Consider the following 20,658-nt stretch of genomic DNA (forward strand, 5'->3'; position numbering starts at 1 on the left):
TCACTTTAGCAGATAGTGTCTCTTCTAAAATAGGTTAATTTAAAAATGTTGACACATTTGTGGTTAATGCACCAATGTAATCATCCCCAGTGGAAAGAATTAGGATCCCAGTTCCATATTTAAAATACATGACCAAATTCCACATTTCCAGTGTGAAGGAAATGGAATTGTTGTTTGGAATTTACTACATTCAATATTTTCAATAAATTGTATTTATTTAACATATGGCTTCTTGTGCGATGCCTTTTTCTAGGTAGCTTTTTTTACAAAAATGAATGTAGGGCAGTTTTGTCAGTTGCTGAGGGCAAATAAGTAAAAAACATACTTTGAATCGATTGAATATTGAATGGAATATTCCTTACTTTTATAATACAATTTTCTCCCATTGAAAAATATGTTGACCGTGGACCAATGTTCCTAGAAGATCAAGCTACTCTAATTATCTATTAACCTTAGGGGGGCCCGAACCTCTTTACCTAGTGCCCCATATACACTAATACCGCCCTGTTCATGGCAATGCTGGCCAGGTCGTCACCTTGTTATGTTTTCCCCTGAACGTTTCTACGTTTGATAAATTTGTATTTAGTTCGAGGAGCAAATAAAACGGACCCATTTGCCTTATTCAATGTAAGACCAAACCAGTGCGCTGTCGTCAGTTTAAGTAGCGAACAGGAGTGTGAGCTCTGTAGCTGTTAGCTGGAATTGATCCCCTTCGACTGCGTAAACCCTCGACCAGAAAACCGGAAGCTGAAACGAACTACATATAATTTGGAATAGCGCTAACAGACAATTCTACAAATATGAAGACGACCTGCTAACGTGACGGATAAATAAATAGATGGAAAATAACAATATTAAACGAGAATAATTGCCTACGGGATGACGAGAAAGTTTGACGGTAAGGTAATGTATCCATCTTTCTATCCACCTATAACATTCCAGTCACTCATCTCTCACTCTGACAAAATAATACAAAGATACGTTTTAATTGATCGCTCTTCACTGACCAAATGTGGGCCGAGGAATTGTGTCGAAGCTTCTCTCACTTGAAAACGTCCCGCGTTGAATAACAAAGGTTCTTTTATCAGGTAAGACAGCCTGCTTGATGTTATTTCTCTTCATAGGCTTCATGAGAGCTGGTAATAGTTATTATTCTTCAGTGACCAGGTTGTTTTAGGCCAGGAAATGACTTCCCAGAATTGAGTTTAGCTTTCAGGTAACACGTCTATTATCCTGCCATTACATGTCACTGTACAAACTGCTTGTGGGTTTTGTCAGTTTCGTTAGTCAGCTGTGAGGAGGCAAGATGAGGAGCTGGAGCTTGTGGGCATTTCTTCCCATATGCTTTTCATTATGCACCGCCATTGGACTCATACTTGTGTAAGTAACCCTTTACATTCGGACAGACCCCCTACATTTATAAAGACACACACACACACACACACACACACACACACACACACACACACACACACACACACACACACACACACACACACACACACACACACACACACACACACACACACACACACACACACACACACAAACACGCAAAGACACACTCACACCTACTGCATAAAATCATTATTTTTATTATATAATATTATATAATTATTATATTATATAAGGCCTACTATCATAATACACCCATTCAGATTTGTAGGATTTACAAATAGCCCCTACTTGGAAACTTCTCCTGTTTCGAGGGTGGAATGATGAATTTCTCATGTGCAACTATGTACTTATATTGCTATAGGTATTTCATCGCTCGACAATATGACACCATAACCTCTTTGGGTTGGCAGAGCAGGTAAGGGCTAAACACGTAAAGGCACCTCAAATCATACTGTATCTTGGCCGTGCAGTTCTTTTTAACCATTTGTTTACAATACTTTTATTTTGTAGTAATAATCGGAGATCTCCACCGTATATAAGGTAAGAATTTAAGGGGCTTTAGTCTAGCTTGAGAATAATTTAATAAAGGTGTCCTACCATATTCATTGAATATGGTATTCAATGCATATTATTTTCTCAGTATCGCAGGCAATCAACCTCCCGCTAGCTGTGTCTTCAGTCAAGTTATGAATATGGCAGCTTTTATGGGTAAAGTGGTCATTTATATGTTTATATTGTATATGAATAAAATGAATACATTACATTAAATTACTATTCAATATATATTAATATTTGTATCATAATAATATAATAATTTATAATACTAGTCAATTCAATATATTAGTGTCCTGTTACAGGTTTACTACACAACTATGTATTGTGTGATGAAATACCTTTATAGGACAGTATGAAACTACAGTAGGGTTAGGGTTAGGATGAATGTGTGTAAAGTAAGTTCCATTGTAGCCCATGGCTATACTGTTCCAGAACTATATTTCATCTTAAATTCAAGCTGTTACAGGTTGTTACATTGCTTATTACATGTGTAATAAAACTAACGAGGACACTGTATAATCAAAAATGTAACCACATTTCAACTCTTTCACGTAAAAAGCTTTATTTTTTTCCGGTTTAGGATTCCTCATTGGATTCCTCAGATACCTCCAGCTGAAGCCCAAAGTACGCAAGCCTTGGCTGAACATAGCCAGCCTGATCACCTTCTCTTTGGCCTCCTTTGGGATGACACTAGTGGGCAACTTCCAGGTAACATAGCGGCCTCCATACTACAAGGCAGATCTAAGACATTGTTTGATTAATGTTCTGTAACAGTACGTTTACAGCTCTATCATGAACCAAGAGTAGAACATTGTGGCCAGGAATGAAGGGGTTAATCTGGGTTAGTCAGGGAGGGAACCTTTTCATCACACCTTTGTTCAACAATGCCGTAAGCATTTAACTACAAAGAGAGTAAGAGGCAATCAAACGTCTTTGTTCAAGACCATACCTTCAATAGAGAGAGCCACATGTTGACTGTGTGGTTCTTCACCCCGACCTCCTCTTGATGCAGTGGTCCAATGACGAGGACGTTCACAACGCTGGCACCAGCCTGACCTTTGGCCTGGGCACGGTGTTCTGCTGGCTGCAGTCCATCGCCACCCTCAGACTCAACCTGAGGAACGAGGGAAGACGCTTGGGCATCATTCGCTTCGTGCTGTCGGCGGCCATCACCCTGAGCATGCTGCTCTGTATCCTATTTGCTATTTACTATTGGGTCTTATGTCTGGTTATGTGACTCAACTTAAAGGCCCCCTATGGGTCTATGCTGCAAGAATGTATGGTAGATCAACCTTACAGCTGGTAAAGGCCACTCTGTGGACTGGTTGGTCCTCAATTCATCATAAATCTGGGTAGACACACTCGCACTTATGATGTCACAAACGAGAAAATGAAATGGCGGGTAATGGCTATCAACATCACACTTAGTGATTTAAATATGGGCGATTTAAAGGGGACCCGTCAAGCTTGGCAATGTTTTACCAGAAGAGAGTACTGCTTCATTCACCTACTGTGAAAAAACCTTCTCTACAACATGAACCCAGTTCTACGCATTATAAATCCGGGAAAAGTTTGCCCATTGACGTCGTACGTCTGATTTGAAGAATTCAAAATCCATGACCAATTACCGAATCCATTACCGATTCTCTATTATGACACTCATCCCATTTTTGCGCGGTTGCTCCTAAACGTTACATGTGACAGACTTCTCCCTCATGTTGCGGGGTCATCATCTCCACGGGGCGCGAACGCAGTGGTGCCTGGTCATGTTCCTGCTGGCCTTCATCGGCACGTTATCTGTGGAGTTCCGCCACTTCAACTTCGATGTCGTCTGCATGGAGCACCAAGAGCCGCCCGTCACCCTGTCGGACAGGTTCTCTGTGGTGTCGGAGAATCACCCCGGTACCACGATGCAAACACAGGATCACCCTGGCTACTTTTGAGTCAAATAAGAGAGAACTAGTTTGTGGTATGTTCAAATCATCTGGCGTATCACAACTCAAGCATACTATTTTTTTATGCAGACCGTTTGGTCTACATTATGGGTTTTACGATCAAATGGCGCATAGCGTAACCCTTCATTAATAATGGTCACTCCTACTAGATGTATATATTTTTTCTACTTTTCATGTATATTTTATTATTCTTTGCTTATATTTTGGGCTCTCACAGTTACCACAGCACACAAACTAAATACCTCTTGCTGTCTAGATGTAGATTCAAAGTTAAACCGCAACCTTCAAGGTAATGTCCTAACTAAAGACCAGGTTCAAGAAAGCATATTCCAGACTTATGCATCATCTTTATGTAGGCCATGGTGGGCAATTCCACATTTACTCCGAGACTTAAGTGCATGTTTTATTATCCAACATGAGCACAATTGTTCTGCCAATGCAACAATACAGAACTTCAGTATACAATTAATTTATTGGAAGGTTTCGTCAAATCATGTATGGTCAGGATTTAGACGTCGGGTACAGAGCCATTACATTAGGGCGAATCTTAGGCAGATATCACTGTCATATATCAAGTAGCACATTTAAATACATTTTGAAGTGTGTGCGCTTTTATTTTGTTGTGTGCATCTGTTTTCTCATCAGTATCAGAAGAAAATGCAATGCCGTTTGCGTAACTGGATTAAAATATTTCTTAAGAGGTTATTCATGGACAACATTCCTTACAACGCATTCAAACACGTTTATAGGACACGACAACTGTACATGAGTGGAAGAGAAACGGGAATTACAAAAAAACGCTAGACAAACACTTACAAACATACTCAGCTTCTGCTGTGTGACGGGAGGTGACCCATCCTGAAGAAGCCACCATACTGGTGTATATTTAGAACAGTTGGCACGCTGTGGGCATTCACTATAGGTTGGTTGGTTATCAACGGCTTTAATCTACTCACAATTTATTTATTTCTTTACTTCTTCTACTAAACACATGGCACAAGAGGGTATTGCGGACCCGGGGTCCATTTTCTTTCTTAACTCTGAGGTTAAGAATTCGGTGGTCATACATTTAAATAGGACGATCATGTAAAAAGAAAAAGAAAAAAATCCTTAGAGATGGGTTCCAGGCGTGGCTAGTAGTCCCCTTGGTTTGATCTTGACTGTCACTGAGTACGAGAGAGAGAGAGAGAGAGGTTAGCGGTCGTGGAGACCGAGCCTCTCTCTCCCTCCCAGGGGTCAGTGTTAAACGCTCCCCGTGACTTGGAGCTGGTTGAAGGATGTGACGAGTGTGTAGAGGCCCCGCTCCTCCTCGCTCAGCTCCAGGTTCCCCGGCCTCACCACCACCACCACGTTCATCCCTGCGTCTTCCGCCGCCTTCGCTTCTGCACCCAGGGAAAAACGAGGTCAGACGTTAAACACACAGTAATGACTATGCATGGGCCAACGATGGACATCAGTGGTATTGGCCAAAATATGGAATACTAAAATGGCCGATATCGAAGGGGACATTATACCACCAGGTATGAGTGTGATTAGCCGTTACAAGGCGCTTTGAAAAATCGGCCTATTCTGATATCACAAGTGGGAGTGTCCAACTAGATGTGTGCTGGATAGATCAGTCTACCAGCCTACCCAGTGGACTGTAGCAAACGTTGCTTATCTATCCAGCAAACATCTAACTGTACACTCCCACTTGTGATGACAGATTTTCAAAACGGCAAAGTCATTAGTGTACAGGCTGCAGATTACCAGTTGATTCAGTCTATAAATCCAGCCCTTCTGGCTGCTGGACACCTCTACATAGTGATATCACAAAGGGATAACTATTTTGATGAGACTATACATTATATACATGTCATGTATCGCCCCAATTTGGCTTATGAATCTCAGTATGGGCTAAGAAAATAGGGTATCGGTCCATCCCTAAAGTGTAACTTCGTAAAAAGTAAGAAACTGCTTGTTTGAGAAAGGCCTCAGCTGTGTAAGGATTTAAAGCCAACAGTGGACTTAAAATGTGCACTCCGGGCATCTTTTTTCTGCTGCCGTCATCGCTTTTATTTTGAAACTTGATTTCCTCCCTAGAACAAATTGATTTAGGAGAGAGGAATACAAATCCCCCTGGGTTATTTGAGCCGTCGACATCGTGTGTACATTTTCGTACTTTTTTCAGGTGTTCATACTTTAAACATTTTGAAAAAAAGAAAAACCACTACACTGTGTAGTGTAGTGGCTGAACAAAAAGGCAGAGTCACTGACAAGTGATAAATGAACAGATTATCTGGTAAATAAAGTTTACAGAGAGAGCTATAACACTGGCCCCCACCTCTAGAGACGTCCGTCAAGAATGTGATTTCTTCAGGCGGGCAACCGATCCGTTCAGCAATCCTCTCGTAGCTTTTACCCTCCACCTTGAGTCCGATGTTCGTATCAAAGTGGCCATCGAAAAGCTGCCATGGGAAGAAGAACAGCAACAGATAACAAACTGAGAACACATTGTATACATTAGAGAAAACTGAAGACCCAGCTCTTCCAAGGAATTCAACTGACTGGTGCACTTTTTGTTTGGATTTAAGCTCTTATGCATAACGAAAATCCTTTTAACTAAAAAGTAGGTCATTCGTATAGCACTTTTTTTTGCAGTCAACGTAATTTTTATCATATGGTTTTAGTGTTCTCAGCCTACCCCAAATTCACCCAAAAACGCAACGCAAGCGTAGCTTAATTCCATGCACTTCCCAATCCACAATCACAATGATGCCGTCTTCACAACAGTCATTATATAAAAACGCGCTATATAATGTCATTATAATTCACATTGATTATCTTCCTCGACACTTTGGCTTAGCGCATCTTATCAATGATCTATGTCAATGCAAGGTGTAGATGTTCATGACCTTGTGAAATATATGCACAATCTGAACATAAGCGCTTGTCTATATGCAGCGCTCCTCTTCTCCTCTGTGTCGGGTGTATGGCTCGTGCTGCAAGCCGACTTACATCTAAAACATCTCCTTCCACAGAGTATCCAAACAGAAGCTTCTGGGCCTCCACGCTTCCAGAGGAGTAGATGTACACCTTCAGGCCGTGTCTCCTCCAACTTCTAATAGACGGAACTACATCCTGATACATTCTGTTGGTAACGACACACAAGAACAAAACCCTACGGTTACACCATCGGAACTCACCAGGATTCATGCAACATTGAATTTTAAATACCGCCGTCCTGACAGAAAGCAGAAGCAAAAATTGCAGCACATATATAGATGAACAGATGCAAAGCTCTGAACTCCACAACAAACAGAGTCACAAAATCATTCATATTTAAAGATCTGTGAATTAAATAATCTGTTGTTGAAAATAACAACTTCTCCAGTGTATCGAAAAATAACCTTGCTCCCCTCCCCCCCATATGTTTATACACAAACTATATGAAGCAGCTTTAAGTGCAATTTGCCTCCACAGCAAGCAAGTTTTGTGTCTGTGTAAAAAATCAATGCAAACCTCTGGCTCTTCTACTTACTCGCCTTTGATTCTCCCTGCAGAGTAAGCCGCCCGCCACATGTGACCCTGGAACTGCTTGAGCGCCGTGGTCTTCCTGTCAGCCGCCATCTGCCACAGGACGTTTTCCATCACCTCGTGGATGGCCTTCTCCTCATCCGTGTGCACCGTCTGGTCAAGCACGTGCACGGGACACGCCCGGTTCTGCCGGAGGTCCTCCTCCAGCTAACGTGAGGAAAGGCTTTACTTTTAGCATAGTATTATTCCTAGCATTTTGAAAAAGTGGTCGCACTGCACTTGAACTTTTGGGTAGCTACTCCAGTTCAGATGCGTGGCTTAAATATTTTCCGCCATTAATCCCCTGTTTTAATGGCTTAAATGGCTTAATGTAAATTTAATGCATTTGCTTTTACTGGTTACAGCTGCGGTTCCTGCATTCAATACAGAAATAAAGGGTTTAAATGCTAGTTTGAAGGAGTGAATTGTAGAGTTAAAATGGTGGAGTATGGTATTGACACTGCAAGGGATGGGAGTGTCCCACTTGGGTCGCCTTATGATAAGAATGTATGGAATTTCAGGAAGATATGTACAAAAGATCAACTGTTCAATGGAGAAAGAATTAAGAACATGCATGTGTCTTGAAGTTTACAGATTTTGAAATGACTAATTCTTATTAATATTATGAATTATTAATGTCCAACCTCCATTAGCCATGGTAGCTGGTGAATAGTTAATATGACTTGCCCGTCTCTCCAACAACTCTACCTGTTTCTTTAGAAGATGAACATCCTGTTTGCACTCATCTTCTTCCCAGTGGGTTGACAGATAATCTTCAAGTTGATCTCTGATGTATGGAAATAAGATATCCTGCAAGTACAAACATGTAGTTGTTTGATTTGTTGGAAGCATTTTATCTTATCTCAGAAACCATATAAAAACGACGACTTCCAGAGCATGAATGCCCTGGCAAGCTTGTAACGGCTTCGCCCACTTCTGCACAGTGGCAATTCTTAAGATGCATATTTAAAGATCTGTGAATTAAATAATCTGTTGTTGAAAATAACAACTTCTCCAGTGTATCGAAAAATAACCTTGCTCCCCTCCCCCCCATATGTTTATACACAAACTATACACAACATACATTTTTTAAAAACATTTAGCGTTTCTTAATTTCCATTATATAATGCTTTCTCAAGCTTGTGGAAGTGCTTCAATATTACCCCATAGACAGGTTCAGACTTTGAATTTGTTTGCAGATGATAGCTCTCGGCCTGACAGACATTGTTCCATTGGCCTTTCATTAACCAGTATTTGTACTGTGCAGAACAATGCGCCTCTTCTTTGCAGATCGACCCTTTCGGTATGGAAACTGCCATTGGCATGCCCGTGCTTTAACCGTACACTAATGTCTCCCTAATATATACATATAGTATTATTATTAAGGACAGTACTAGCAAGAGCTTAACGTCATGCAAAAGCAGCGTGCATGCATGGTGGCAATCTGCAAAAACGTGGGATACAATGGAAACTACAGGTCCCACACTGTGGGTTAACAGGCCCCCCAGGCAATATGATTGTCACAAAAATAGAAACTTACCTTAACAAAGGTTATCGGTGTTGTTGTCCCCTCAATATCCAGCAACAGTGCTGTGGTATTTGCTGGAATCGCCACAGTGGCCATGTTTATTGAAAGAATCTGCAGCTAGTTAGCTTAGCTGACGCTAGCCTGGGCGTCAAAACGTTAGCCTGTAATGACAAGACGAGGGTGAAAGCGCGTACCAACCGAACCGTGCTCACAGCGAAGCCCGTCCTGCGGTGTTCCTAATGGTATTAAGGCCTACGATAAGTGTCGGTCTATCTATGGATATAGCATTGCAGCTAGTCGGCACAGGCTGGGATCTGACTGCAGACACCACACAGAGAATGGGTGCGTCTGTGACGGGGAGCTATAGGCGGACTTCAACTGTGCAAGGGGGGTGTCAACTGTCATCTGAATAAGTGTTTCACCCTCAGTGAAACACTCCGGGGTGCTGCAGGCGTTAAGGGTATTGTGTAATTTAGAGTCACGCCTCAGAAAGTATTTGATGCAGTCCTTGTGTTGCACAACAGTGTCGGTCAAATTTGCCAGAGATTCATTTATTTTATTAGTTGATATATACCTATCTGGACAAATAACTTTGTTTGAAATCATCCCAATCCCATCTAAATAAAATTTAGAAGGGATGCATCTAGGACATATTTTGCAAATTAATGTGGAGCATAATAATTTGTAATATATAATAATAATAATAATAATAATAATAATAATTGATAAATACTTATTAATTATACTTATGATATGACTATAAGCAAAACACATAAGTGACGATTGCTGATAGTCGGTTTTTTAAGAAAGAAAATCGCATTTTTAAGCGAATGTCTGAAAATACAAAGGATTGTACCCCTGAACCACCAGGGGGCGGTGACGGACCTGAAAGTTTAGAATCATCAACTGACGGCAGCTGAGGAAGAGGAGAGAAGAGGAAAACCTTACGGATAATATGGTAGTTGAGTTCCAGTTTCCTAATTATATTAAATATCAGCTTCTAAAAAAGAAAACCTATTTTTACCAGCTCCGTCTTTAAAACGTACAAAACCATTAACCGACAACCGCAGCATATTGTCAGGTCCCTAATTTTGCTAACTTGAGCCACAAGGAGCGACAGTCTTTAGTCGTTATCGTAAATAACAGGCGGTTCTTCATCACCGAGGACAACCACAGCCTGTCATGTCGGAGGACCTTGAATTCGGAGATGACCCGACCATGATGACCATGGAGGAAGATGGAGAGGCGAGCAACGACGAAGCAATGTCTGCCACGGCTGACAGTGGCCTAGCAGGGGCCGAGTCCGAGGGATCAAAAATTGATGCCAGCAAAAACGAAGAGGACCAAGGGTAAGGAAACTAGACGTCATGTTAGACATGTTAACCTGAGAGCCATATCTTATCTTAACGTTCAACTATATGTCGACTCATTCATGTAAGACATGTTAGTACCGGCTTAGAGCAATGTCATATCTAAACACAGGAATACGGCTATGTTCACTGAAATGCGAGTGTATGCAGGTATTATGAACGAAGGATGGTGTAACAGTCTGCACTCACACAATGTTGAAATATGCTAAAACTATAAGTGGCAATTGGAGGAAGGGGGTTGATTGTTTCAGTGTCTTATTTGAATGAAAACAGTAAATTGTAATCCTTCCAACGGTTTTTTAATGCCACCTGTGGTGACAACAAAAACGCGCTACCATGACGATGTTAATCATCACACATGTCAAGCATCAATTGTTATTACCTGAAAAATTTTCATGAGTAGACTTGCACATGTTTTATAATACGAATATGCCTATTACACATGCAATGTCAATCAGATAGATTTTGGTTTCCGGCCAGCTCGGCATAATGGAATAAGGAAATGTAGGGAGGAAATTTAACTGTATATCCATTAATAATATTATTCCCTTTACCCTGTGTGTATTTTCCTCAACTACATTTATATTCCCTGTTACAGTTCAAACTTTTTGGACAATTCCCAAGCTTAGTTTTCCATGGAATATTCTTAGTTTCTTCTCCCTTTGCAAGCACAGTGGTTCAGAATGAAAAGCCTCCAATTCAAACCAACATCCAACACCGCCATCATCCCTCCCTCTCCACCAGTTCATCCTCATGCATCGATTCTTATCTCCACAGGAAGATGTTTGTGGGGGGGCTGAGCTGGGACACCACCAAGAAAGACCTGAAGGATTACTTCTCCAAGTTCGGAGAGGTGGTGGACTGCACTCTGAAGCTGGACCCTATGACCGGCCGCTCCAGGGGCTTCGGCTTCGTGTTGTTCAAGGAGGCGGACAGTGTTGACAAGGTGAATGGGGGGCTTCACTCCTGCGTCATGCATATCTTTTTACATTGACCCTTCACATTTAGTCCTTTGGACGAGGCTTTTATCCCAAAGCGACTTCCCGGTGAGGCTCAGAACGAACATAGCATGGATGCAGTCACTTGTACTACTACTCTTGGTGGTGCATGTTGAAAAGAACAACAACTGAACGGAGTGCAGAGTATTTGTAGCAATCAGAAACAATAACAATTTTTTTTTTTATTAAAAACAATAACAATTTTTTATTAGTTGTAGTTAGGGCTGGGTAAAAATATCGATTCAACAACGCACTGCAATTTATTTGTTCTCGATTCCGATTTTTTTTAAATAAATTATTTCCATAAAAAAAAAAAGCATACTCAGTCATTGTAATCTAGATGCAAGTTTGCGTAAATGTGCATGCCCTTTCACATTTGTCCATGTTATGATTATTACTTTTATGCTGCAAGTTTAGCTCATGAACAATACTATTCAATGGTGTATTCCCTTTTTGCTAGTTAAAGCGCAATAAAATCGTTAATTCATTTTGAAATGGTTCATTCTAAATAATATTTAGGTTTTGTCATCTGCACGTATTATTGAATCGATATCAAAGCAATTGGATCAATATCAAATCGAATCGATATCGAATCAAATCAAGACATAAAGAATCGAATTCAATGGAATTGTGAGGTACCTGGCAATACCCAGCCCTAGTTATAGGACATATTACGAGTTTCGGGACATTCCAACTGTTCTAATATTCAGTCATATTTACGACTGTATCCAATGCAACTTGCATGTCATTACCTGTCATTGACGAGCAGGTAGGGGTCTTCTTGCTCAAGGGATCGCACCCAGGTCCGATCCTGCCTAGGGATAGCCTAGGACACTGTCTAGGGATAGCCTGTGTTAACAAGTGCGCTATCCATTTGTTGTTACATATGTGCATGTGAGTTTTTTTACACAAATGGACAGATTTCGAGTGTGTGATTGTATGTTGACTAAATAACCGGTGCGTCTTGTGGTTCAGGTGGTCACACAGAAGGATCATAAGCTTAACGGGAAGGTGATTGACCCCAAGAAGGCCAAAGCTATGAAGAGCAAGGAGCCGATCAGGAAGGTCTTTGTGGGCGGTCTCTCTCCCGACACCCCAGAGGAGAAACTCAGGGAGTACTTTGGTGCTTTTGGAGAGGTAGGCCTAGATATACACAGGGATATCTTTAATATGCATCATGTTTTATCATGGCTTTATCCCATTAGCAGGCTAATCATGAGTTCTCTAATGTGTCTTTTGATGGTAGTGCATTTTCCCAGAATGCACTGCAGGATAAAAAGTTGTATAACGCAGGGAAAGGAATGCAGTATTAAAGGGCCTCCTAGGCTACCACATGGTGTTAGGTTGATTAGCCATTTAAAGCCACTTCAAAGGTGTTAGGCCTTATTTGAAAACTTATTTGTTCTCATCAATCCCATCGTTAAGGAAGACCACCTGCCTCTGAAGGGTTGCTGTGGTTGTAACATCTAAACAGGTGGAGGCCGTAGAGCTGCCGATGGAGAACAAGACCAACAAGCGGAGAGGTTTCTGCTTCATCACGTTCAAAGAGGAAGAGACGGTGAAGCAGATCATGGAGAAGAAGTACCACAACATCGGCCTCAGCAAGGTGCACCAGCTCTCCTTACGCTCCTCCTTAAGTCAGTCAGTGCGTTTACATGGGACAGCTAGATCGGATTAAGCCTTATACCGATTTTGCTACTCGAACAGACCGTGTCAATTATCCGAACGTACATGGCCTTTAAGAGATCGGATAATGGCCGGAGCATGGCTGAATCTGCTACCCTAGTTGGCGCTGTAGCCCTTTCAACAAGTGGTTATAGACCCACTTCCGGTTTACCTCTACGTCCCAGCAACAACAAACTCAGGCGGCATTCGAGAAAGATGTTTTCAGCAGACAGCTGTCAATTCACTTTGGGTCCATGTCATTTTTCCGACGCTCCGTTGTTCCGTCCTCTCGGTCGTATGCGGACTCCTCCGGCGGTGGAGCAGCGGGAGGAGTCCAGCCGGAGGAGTCCGCATACGACCGAGAGGTCAGAACAATGGAGCGTTGGAGAAATGACATGGACCCGAAGTGAACTGACAGCTGTCCCGCATACGGCAACAATCCCTTTCTCCTCCATGTAGGGTTTCAATCTGGATTTCAGAGAGTCAAAGCCAAAGTTCCTTTCCCCCAATTCCTTCTCCACCATGGCCGAGATAACCCCCTCCACTTTTATTGTAAATGATATCCATGCTGCTTGATCTTTTTTTTGCTGTACTGTTTTTCCGTATTTTGATATGTACTATAAAGAAAGGTATTGTTTTTAGGGATTATTATCTGAACAACGGGTTGGGGACACAGCCTTAAAATAATACTGAAGGGTAATTTGCGTAAACGATATTCATGATGATATTAATACTGCACAATAATTTATTGGAAGTTGCAGTAGCATTTATTAGTGCAAATAGGGACAACATAAATCAAAAAAATAAACATAAAGTAGTTCTAATGGTGTCATTAGAACTTTAATGACATTAGAACTGTCATTAAAAATAACTCCATCGTCAGAGGCTGACGGCCTGCTCTTGCCTTCAGGCTGCTTGTTTCATTCTGGGGACCAGAACGCTGAAGGCTATTTGCATGCTTGAGTAATATGCATTGCAAATGCATCAACACGTGATCACGCCGCTAAAACTTTAATATCATGATGAGCCACTTTTATCTTATGTACAAAGTTATGCCGGTATTATTGTGAACGAAATGATATGGGACAGAAATAAACAGCATTCATCAACGTTGGGTACTTTTCTATTTGAATGATGGGTTGTAACCTGGGTGGTGTTCTTGTTCACTTGTTCAGTGTGAGATCAAGGTGGCGATGTCGAAGGAACAGTACCAGCAGCAGCAGCACTGGGGGGGCCGAGGGGGCTACGGCTCCCGACCTCGGGGAAGAGGGGGTCAGTAAATCTACCGCCTACTGTAAACCATGACTAAAACCAGATTCATCGCTTCAAATTGCATTTTTCACTCATTTCTGGTTGTTTTTCCTCTATAACAATTGCCTTCATATGTTAGACCAGTGATCAAGCAACAGTTTTTCCTTAAGGATTAGTGTATTCAAAGCTGTTATTTCCACTTACTATAGTAAAGGTCAAATGATTATGTGCCTCAGGCTTCAGGCATCGATTCCTCTTCTAGCAGTGCCTCTCGTTACAGGACCCAGTCAACACTGGGACCAGGACTACGACAACTATGGCAACCAAGGGTACGGAAACTACGGTAACTACGGCTACAACAATCAGGGCTACGGCGGCTACGGCGGAGGATACGACTACTCCGGCTACAACAACTACTACGGCGGATACGGTGACTACGACAGTGAGTCGTGCTCCTGGAACCGAGAGAGAGACGAAAAAATCTGGTCATTTTTTTTGTGCCAACGGAAATGTTGTCAACGTCTTTTACAAAATGTCCGTTCAGATCCGGAGGGCGGATACGGCAAGTCGCCGCGACGAGGGGGCCACCAGAACAGCTACAAACCGTATTAACGCCACGGCACGGCCACACCTGTTCCAAGAAGGTACGTGCCATCCCCACGGCCGTACCGCCAACCCCTCCCAGTCATAGTCGTGTCTGTTTGACGTAAACGCGTCATGTTTATATTTGTCGTACGGTAAAACATTAACGTGTAATCTTTGCCGTTTTGATTAATTCATTTTTTGCCTGTGTTTTTTCTTCTCCGCACCCTCATGTGCTTGACAACTAGTTTTTAACATAGCCGGCCTTCTGCTGCTGTCGTTGTGCATCTTTGTGTTGTCTTTCTTTTAACTGTAGAGTTAACAGGTAACGTACTGCTACTACTACTACTACTACTACAGTAAAATGGATGCCAAAAGCCCAAAAAAAGTTAAGGATGGAAAAAGAATGACAGAAAGAGCTCCCAGAAGTGTGTTTTGTCTCCTAACTCTCACATACCTTGTTTGTACCTGCCAGCGGACATTCCTTGCAGGCGAACCAGCTCCACCCCCAGATACTCTGTGCCCGCTCAGTGCGGACGGGGTACGAGAGGCATAGGCTCTCGAATGCCGCCATTTGGTATGGTCCTCCTACACCCTGTATCCGCATTTCTAAACTGAAATCACAAATAATGATTTTTGTTTTTCTTTTAATTCTGGGGGGAGGGGAGAAACCCCCCCCGCCAGTTTGACGTTGTCATTTCTTTTCAGTTTGAGCTGTTGTATTTTATTTATTTTATTGTATGTAAATGTAAAAAAAAAAAGAATTAAGTAATCGTATGTAATTGTTAATTTTTTTGCAGGCCTTGTACTGCCAATCCCTTCCCCCAGATGTAATGGTTAACTATATAACTGATTTGCTTTTCTAGACGTACAGCATTCTTTGGACTTTCCAGTTGCTTTTTCTTAATTCAAAACGATGTATTCCTAATGGTATCTTTTTTTAAATGCTTGCTTTCTCTATTTAGCGCCACTTGTAGCAGTAATAGCCTGTAGTCCATGAGCTAAAACCTGGTCGGTACATGGACGTGTACACGAAGCCTTGGTTCATGTAATTGTACCTGTATTTGTCATTTTGCTTTGTGTTACTGACAGGAAAGAGGAAAAGACTCGCTCTCTTTTAAACCTTGTTAATGTCCCTCTCTAACAAATTCTCTTTTTTTTAATATATGTAAAACACGGACGAATCTAGAAAGTACCGCTACATCTGCAGAAATTTGCATGTAATGTTTTTTATAAATGTGTATCTTTTTTAGTAAATAAGTACTTCAATTGAGTACTCTGGCCTCCTTTGACATCTACCATTTTGTACGCTGGGATTTCTAGCTTATGGACTAACTATGGTGGTTTAAAATCTTAAAACGTGTTCTAAGAGTGGTCCTCAGTTTCTCCTCTATGATTATTGACCTTGATAAATACAGGGGGTTCCTATGGTTTGTGGCTGAGGCCCTGCTTGTCTGACGTTCATCCCCGGCCTGAAGGCATCTCTGTTTGTTTTTATTTTTCCAGGCTTCAAGATGGCGGTAGAAGAAGAATCTGCGCGGGGGGGCAACGGATGGCGTGTGGTGTTGAGGAGGCACAAGAATCCAGTCAGAGGTTTTCAGTCCATTGTTTTTAATTCAGAGGTGGTCCTCCAATCACATAATTTTATCACTATCCTTATTTTATTCTATTCGTCAAAGATTTGACTTTTTTGCTGGGTTTTGGTACGCAAAAAACAGGATTGCTAAGAAAGACACCACTTTCCTTTTAAAGTGATCAACTTTTTGCATCAACCAGTTCTGAATGGCAGTATGTACTGGATAAGCTGAGCCAATAGGATATTATTGATTTTTGTGCTGGGAAACATTCAATCAGTTACCTGCCATCGTAGTCCTCATTGTAGTTATAATAATATATACATTGTTACAGATTTAAGCAGTATTTGTTTACTTATATACAGTGGAATGGACACAAACATAACACGTGGAATAATAAAAAATAAATACAACATTCTGGGGTTGTGTCCTTTTGGATCACTATGTTGCACCAAAGATCGAGTATTGGAGTGTGAAGTTAGTTCATGGAGTACAGTAATGCCCACTTTTATACATAGCTCTGAGGTCAGACAGCAGTTCAACCTTTCATCTTTGATATGCTTACATTAAAAAAAGATCACAGTCCTTACAGTTTCAAATACTTGTCCATCACAAGTTGTACAAATATCTTCGTTATTGGTGTGATGAGTCTTGATGTTCTTTCAGAACTATGCTTTAACTAATTAAGCCTTTGGTGAATTAGTTTCTTTGAAAAAAATCAAAAGAAGCTACTGCTATATGGTTTTGGTGGCAAAGAGAATGATGAGGATTAAAATGATTAGCACGATCACTCCGATTATAATCATCATCTTTATGTTTTTCCACCAGTACTTTCTGGCGACGCGAGTGGACGTCCTCTGAAAAGTGTCCGCCTGCAAACGAAAACAAATATAACGTCATAATTGTCAGTGAAAGACTCTTTATTAATTGAATTCCTCATGAGTTCTATTGGTCAAAACCCTGTGACTTTAAAGTACACAGCCTTCGTCAATACTCCAATACTCACAGTTGCTTGCAGGTCCTCGGTTTTATCCATCAAGTCGTCTAATCTGTCCCCCCTCTCCAACACTTTGTCGATGTTGTCTTTCAGGATAACTTTGACCTCGTTCACCTGACCCTGCACCTGTTCCATCTTAGAGGAGGAGACAGCGGCTGGGGCCTGAGGCTCGTAATTAGCCTGAAATAATGCAGAGGTAAAACCAAAGGAGAGAATAGAGTTCAAGCCCTTGGTATTGAACAACCTCTGCACCCTCACACTGCTTGGGTATGCACTTTTTTGTCATTTTTTCCTTCACGTGTTTTTTTTTTGTTTAATATATTTGTATTAACAATATGCCAAAATGGACATGAAGAAATTTAACTTTTTCTTTTTTTTTTTTTTTTACTTTTGACAATCGTATGTAGAACATTTCCTTCACGTGTTTTTTAAGGCTGATGAGCCATTAAAGGCAGCTTTACCGTTTTCCCTACACAGTGACAAGTGGGACTGTGCAACCAGATTAAGTGGGTGAATATCTCTGACGTCACTGATAGGTAACGGCACTCATCATCCCAGCTAGTGGTAAAATAGGAGCCCTTTAAGAGTTAATGTTATGATAGGATATGTCCATTGACGTGCTCCGAATTGATTGGCTGATTTTATTGCGCTCATTCAAGTGATGCAATTTAGTCAATCCAATGTCGTGATTCAGAAAAATGGCAGTTTAAACTTGATGTTTTTTATTGAGCAGCTAGCTCTGTTTTTCTTGCTCTGTTTTTTCTTGTGTTGTTTTGCAAACCACTTTCGTTATTTTCATCTGTTAAGCAATTTTGTAGCTTTGTGCTAACTTGCTATAGAACAGGGGTGACCAACACATTGCCCGCGGGCACCAGGACCATATGAGGCGCCCGCAGGCCTGTTCTAAAATAGCACAACTCATTCTTGAACAACTCTTTCCCACCTTTTTTAAGTCATTGTTGATAATTATTGCGAGAAATCATTAACACGATCAGTGTCTTCACATAGATGAGTATCATCGGTTCAAAAAGGTTGGTGACCCCTGAAACAAAACATATTCATAGCTAAACAGATACCCAACAAGCCTTTTTCAACCACCAGATATTGGCAGATTTAGTTTTTTGTGTATCATTTAGACAAGACATATAAGATAAGCCCACATACCTGCCTGTAAATGTATTTCATACAGGCTTACATACAAAGCAACAAAATAGTTCACTCATAAAAGAACATGAGGCATAAAGATAAGAACAGCAATTTGCTTATCATTTGCTTGAGGAAACATGCAGCGACAGGGCAAACAACATTTAAACTTCTATCGCGTTAAAGGAATTACAAAGTATGAACTTCCAAACACTTACCATGGTTAGAGATCCTAAAGAGTCAGAGGGGACCTCCTTCGAACCAAAATAAATCCTCAGAAAGTCGTTTGTCTTGCTCTTGTAAGCATAGTAAACAAATTATTAGGTCTGTGTTCCTGGTGGCTCTGAGTCACATTGTGAGTTCACAGTGTCCACAATTCACCAGGCCCTACCTCTCCTGTTGTTACACATTGATAAACTCATTTTCCATTGGCTCCCAACACTCCAGCCATAATCAGCACAAAGAACTATAAAACGAGAACAGACACCAGTGACTTCTTCTTTTTACCGGCATGCTGGACCAAAAGGTACTCTCAATAAGGAAACGAAACAAACCTCAATATACCGGGTAGCTGTGCCAGTGAAAGCAAACCTTACGAATGATAATGTCTGTTGACTGTTTTCTAATGCTTGTTTATGTCTATTCTATGTACCTCTATTCTATTTCCCCGAAAAGTGGTTCAAACTGATATGGCCGGGCAAAGGCCATTTATTTTCGAGCTGTTTTCTAAGGGAGCTGTCTGAGAGGCAATATAAGAGGGAGTCACCTGCTTTGCTGCAACCTCATTTATTTCTATGTCCTGTATTTGAATACTGTGTGTGTGTGTGTGTGTGTGTGTGTGTGTGTGTGTGTGTGTGTGTGTGTGTGTGTGTGTGTGTGTGTGTGTGTGTGTGTGTGTGTGTGTGTGTGTGTGTGTGTGTGTGTGTGCACGTTTATGTGCAAGGGCTATAACCAGGAAACAGGATTGTGTATTTAACAGAAATGTGTACGGAATGAGTTTATTCAGACACACCTTCCAAAATAAGAGACTAAAGTATCGGCCGTCTGAAGGTTTAATCAGAGTCATTTCCATTACATACAAGCCTTAAAACTGTAAGGATATTGTTAACAACTGTCAGACAGAGATACTTTATACAGTATGGGTTTGTCTTTGCTAGGAGACATATATATGCCTCATGTTCTTTGCTAGGAGACAATTACAATTTTACACATATAAATTGTAATTGATAGTATGTCTGTGTGTGTGTGTGTGTGTGTGTGTGTGTGTGTGTGTGTGTGTGTGTAAGCATGTGTGTTTGTGTGCGTGCGTGTGTGTGCTTGTGTGTATTTATATATTTAAATGTGTGTGTGTGTATGTTTTGCATATGACTCAATGGCTCGGCCCCGGATAAGGAGGGAGACCCAGAGCTGAAGTGTTGGTCGTTGGTGTTGGTCGTCGGGGCTCTACCTTGATACCCACACTTTGTACTCTGGAGAAGCAACACAATGTTTACTTTGGCACTGGGGCTGATTACAAATCATTCATATGTAAAAATAGTTTCAATAAAGTCGGTATCTGTGTTTATATTAGATAAAGCGGAACATATGTTGCCAAGCCAAGGATAATTTACGTTATCTCAGCTGAAAATCCCCAAGGACAAAACCTAAAATGGTTATTGAGCTGTGGTTCAAAGAATATAATGTAAACACAAATTACAAATTAGTTATTTGTAATTTGTTGCAATACTTTGAAGTTCCACAATTTAACTCTCTAAGACCCCTTAACATCAATATAACATTAGTATATTTTGTTAATCATAAAAAATGTAAATAAAGTTCAGGTATTAAATACACATGCATTGTATACCAGGGGTCTCAAACTTGCGGCCCAGGGGCCAATTGAGGCCCGCAGGATGATATTTTGTGGCCCCCTACTTGACCTCAAAGTTTAGTGTTAGTGCGGCCCGCACGTTGTTGTCAAACGCACATTTTTGCTGAGTGGCTTGCCACACTTTTTTTATCACTTGTGATAGGGTAACCAGATGTCCCGGTTTTGCCGGGACAGTCCCAATTTTGAGTTGCGTGTCCAGAATCCCGACAAAAGCCAA

General features: G+C 41.2%; 4 protein-coding genes across 13 annotated transcripts; 2 read left to right on the forward strand and 2 right to left on the reverse strand.

The window, feature by feature from the left end:
* The first annotated feature begins 360 nt into the window (after window positions 1–360).
* tmem150c (transmembrane protein 150C) lies at window positions 361–4,613 on the forward strand. Of its 3 annotated transcripts, none has more exons than XM_060038551.1 (8): window positions 361–1,088; window positions 1,279–1,380; window positions 1,760–1,813; window positions 1,909–1,938; window positions 2,039–2,106; window positions 2,534–2,661; window positions 2,966–3,143; window positions 3,658–4,613. In XM_060038551.1, the coding sequence occupies exons 2-8, from the start codon at window positions 1,307–1,309 to the stop codon at window positions 3,894–3,896; spliced, it is 771 nt and encodes a 256-aa protein (XP_059894534.1). In that variant the 5' UTR covers window positions 361–1,088; window positions 1,279–1,306; the 3' UTR covers window positions 3,897–4,613. The 3 variants fall into 3 exon arrangements, with proteins under 3 accessions (XP_059894534.1, XP_059894533.1, XP_059894535.1); XM_060038550.1 differs by having other exon boundaries at window positions 361–903; XM_060038552.1 differs by having other exon boundaries at window positions 361–898.
* enoph1 (enolase-phosphatase 1) lies at window positions 4,362–9,344 on the reverse strand. Its single transcript, XM_060038549.1, has 7 exons — window positions 9,186–9,344; window positions 9,004–9,102; window positions 8,172–8,273; window positions 7,429–7,631; window positions 6,906–7,038; window positions 6,232–6,355; window positions 4,362–5,290 (listed from the first exon to the last, which is right to left on the reverse strand). The coding sequence occupies exons 2-7, from the start codon at window positions 9,085–9,087 to the stop codon at window positions 5,151–5,153; spliced, it is 786 nt and encodes a 261-aa protein (XP_059894532.1). The 5' UTR covers window positions 9,088–9,102; window positions 9,186–9,344; the 3' UTR covers window positions 4,362–5,150.
* A 164-nt stretch (window positions 9,345–9,508) lies between these two features.
* Window positions 9,509–16,844, forward strand: LOC132447642 (heterogeneous nuclear ribonucleoprotein D0-like). Of its 8 annotated transcripts, XR_009523162.1 has the most exons (10): window positions 9,509–9,949; window positions 10,168–10,340; window positions 11,106–11,307; window positions 12,335–12,496; window positions 12,834–12,965; window positions 14,200–14,296; window positions 14,556–14,717; window positions 14,820–14,919; window positions 15,333–15,434; window positions 16,364–16,693. XR_009523162.1 is itself a non-coding variant. In XM_060038531.1 (9 exons), the coding sequence occupies exons 1-8, from the start codon at window positions 9,947–9,949 to the stop codon at window positions 14,885–14,887; spliced, it is 999 nt and encodes a 332-aa protein (XP_059894514.1). In that variant the 5' UTR covers window positions 9,509–9,946; the 3' UTR covers window positions 14,888–14,919; window positions 15,333–16,693. The 8 variants fall into 8 exon arrangements, 7 of the variants coding, with proteins under 7 accessions (XP_059894514.1, XP_059894515.1, XP_059894520.1 ...); XM_060038531.1 differs by having other exon boundaries at window positions 15,333–16,693; XM_060038532.1 differs by lacking the exon at window positions 15,333–15,434.
* si:ch73-234b20.5 (uncharacterized protein LOC449923 homolog) lies at window positions 16,452–19,010 on the reverse strand. The gene is made up of 3 exons (XM_060038561.1): window positions 18,790–19,010; window positions 17,438–17,608; window positions 16,452–17,303 (listed from the first exon to the last, which is right to left on the reverse strand). Exons 1-3 carry the CDS (start codon window positions 18,790–18,792, stop codon window positions 17,166–17,168), a joined length of 312 nt encoding a protein of 103 aa, XP_059894544.1. The 5' UTR covers window positions 18,793–19,010; the 3' UTR covers window positions 16,452–17,165.
* Window positions 19,011–20,658: the final 1,648 nt, after the last annotated feature.

This window comes from Gadus macrocephalus, chromosome 19, assembly GCF_031168955.1.
Source record: "Gadus macrocephalus chromosome 19, ASM3116895v1".
Classification (NCBI taxonomy): domain Eukaryota; kingdom Metazoa; phylum Chordata; class Actinopteri; order Gadiformes; family Gadidae; genus Gadus; species Gadus macrocephalus.

Bases quoted from the DNA above. Each gene is read 5' to 3' on its own strand.
- tmem150c (XM_060038551.1), top strand. From the start codon at position 1,307: ATGAGGAGCTGGAGCTTGTGGGCATTTCTTCCCATATGCTTTTCATTA. The intron at 1,381-1,759 runs GTAAGTAACCCT...ATATTGCTATAG, and splicing joins GCCATTGGACTCATACTTGT to GTATTTCATCGCTCGACAAT. The intron at 1,814-1,908 runs GTAAGGGCTAAA...TTTATTTTGTAG, and splicing joins TCTTTGGGTTGGCAGAGCAG to TAATAATCGGAGATCTCCAC.
- enoph1 (XM_060038549.1), bottom strand. From the start codon at position 9,087: ATGGCCACTGTGGCGATTCCAGCAAATACCACAGCACTGTTGCTGGAT. The intron at 7,632-8,171 runs GTAGAGTTGTTG...TCCTCACGTTAG, and splicing joins TTCATCTTCTAAAGAAACAG to CTGGAGGAGGACCTCCGGCA. The intron at 5,291-6,231 runs GTGGGGGCCAGT...CCCTGGGTGCAG, and splicing joins CTTGACGGACGTCTCTAGAG to AAGCGAAGGCGGCGGAAGAC.
- LOC132447642 (XM_060038530.1), top strand. The intron at 11,308-12,334 runs GTGAATGGGGGG...CTTGTGGTTCAG, and splicing joins AGGCGGACAGTGTTGACAAG to GTGGTCACACAGAAGGATCA. The intron at 14,718-14,819 runs GTGAGTCGTGCT...ATGTCCGTTCAG, and splicing joins CGGATACGGTGACTACGACA to ATCCGGAGGGCGGATACGGC.
- si:ch73-234b20.5 (XM_060038561.1), bottom strand. The intron at 17,304-17,437 runs GTGAGTATTGGA...TTTCGTTTGCAG, and splicing joins CCGAGGACCTGCAAGCAACT to GCGGACACTTTTCAGAGGAC.